We start from the raw sequence: 1430 nt of genomic DNA, 5'->3' as shown, positions 1-1430 counted from the left end.
GGGAGGGGGACGAGGGGAGGGGAGGGAGGGGGAAAGGGCCGGAAAGAAGGCACTTCGTGGTGGCCCAGGAAAGCCCTTTTCCTCCCCCAGCTCAGCCCGGAGCCCTTTGGCCACGGCTTCCAGAGGGGCAGAGAAGGGCAGGGCAGGGGCTTCCCCAGGGTGTCAGAGGGGCAGCCTCGGGCAGGAGCAGCTCTCGGACACGGTTTAGAAAATCCACTCTTTGGTTTCTCTTTATTTCCGGTGATTACATGCGGGGAGGCCGCCCGGCCGCCCCGAGCGCGCTGTCCGGCCCGCCGGCGGGCAGGGCGCGGGCCTACTTGCGGGAGGCGGCCGTCATGAAGCTGTTCTCGATGCACAGGACCACGAAGGAGTGGTGGCAGCCGGCCGCCTTCTGCCCGAGCAGCCTGCCGGACACGAGCGACGACGCCTGGCCGGTGGCGGCGCCCTGCTCCGTGCGCCACGTCTCGCAGTAGCTCTCGGTCAGCCGGCGGCCCTTGGGGTCGGAGCCGTGCCACACGCTCTTCTGCGGCCTGGAAGACGCACCGACACGCCGTCACGCCGGGATCTCGGGGGGGGGGTGGCGTCGGCGCGGCCCCCGCGGCCCCACGAGGCCCGGATCCTCCCCGCGGCGGGAAGGGGTCCTGCCGCCTCCCCTTCCTGGGCCCAGGCGGCGCTGCGTGCGAGGGCCGGCGAGGCCCAGAGGCCGCCCCGGGAGGGACTCACCAGGCCGGGTGCTGGAGGACGTCCCTGCCGTCGAAGGAGAGGATGCGCGCGCCGGCCGGCAGCTGCCCTTCGGAGCCCGAGAACAGCGTCTCCCAGTTGTCAAAGAGCGGCTCGTCCTTGGGGGGAGAAGACGAGGCCGTTGGCCGCAGCCGGGGGCAGGGCGCGGAGGGCTCGTCTTCGGCCGCCCTGACTGGACGCGCCCGTCACGGCCGGCCCGAGGTCCAGGAGGAACCGCCGGGAGGGCCGAGGCCAGCCAGCTCATGAGGGGGGACGTGGGGCTCCCCGGGCAGGCGGAGGGGCTCAGAAGCCCCAACACCACGAGGAGGGCCAAGGCCGGGGCTACCCTGGGGGCTCGTTTGCCTCGCTTTGGGGGTCTGATTTTCTCGGGTCTCAGTTTCCTTGTCTGTAAAACGGGGGCAGGGCGGCCCCGACGGCTCTCGCCGACGCCCTCCCGCCCGGTAAAGGGGGCGCCTACCCGGAGGTTCACGATGGGCACGTGGTGGCGGTCCGCCCTGCGGACGACGCTGTACAGGTCTTGAAGCCTGGAGGACAGGAAGGCCCGGAACGTGCCCAGCAGGCCCACCTCCCGGGCCTGCTGGAAGCACTGGAAGTCGGCGCCGCGGATGCCGCGCATGCCGCCGCTCTGCGGGCTGTTGAGAGCGATGAGGTGGAGCTGCGGCGAGAGCGGACAGAGAGCAGCGTGAGCA

The 1430-nt window shown here is 71.7% G+C and overlaps 1 protein-coding gene across 1 annotated transcript; it reads right to left on the bottom strand.

Moving 5' to 3' along the window:
• Positions 1–203: 203 nt before the first annotated feature.
• Positions 204–1408, bottom strand: LOC123254486 (collagen alpha-1(XVIII) chain-like; the record flags this gene model as incomplete). Its single annotated transcript, XM_044683497.1, has 3 exons — positions 204–530; positions 724–839; positions 1199–1408. Coding segments are annotated over 3 exons (543 nt in total), but the record flags the coding sequence as incomplete, so codon positions are not given.
• Positions 1409–1430: the final 22 nt, after the last annotated feature.

This window comes from Gracilinanus agilis, unplaced genomic scaffold, assembly GCF_016433145.1.
Source record: "Gracilinanus agilis isolate LMUSP501 unplaced genomic scaffold, AgileGrace unplaced_scaffold2318, whole genome shotgun sequence".
NCBI lineage: Eukaryota > Metazoa > Chordata > Mammalia > Didelphimorphia > Didelphidae > Gracilinanus > Gracilinanus agilis.
The sequence above is the reverse complement of the archived record's forward strand: the minus strand, read 5'-3'. Positions and strand labels throughout refer to the sequence as shown.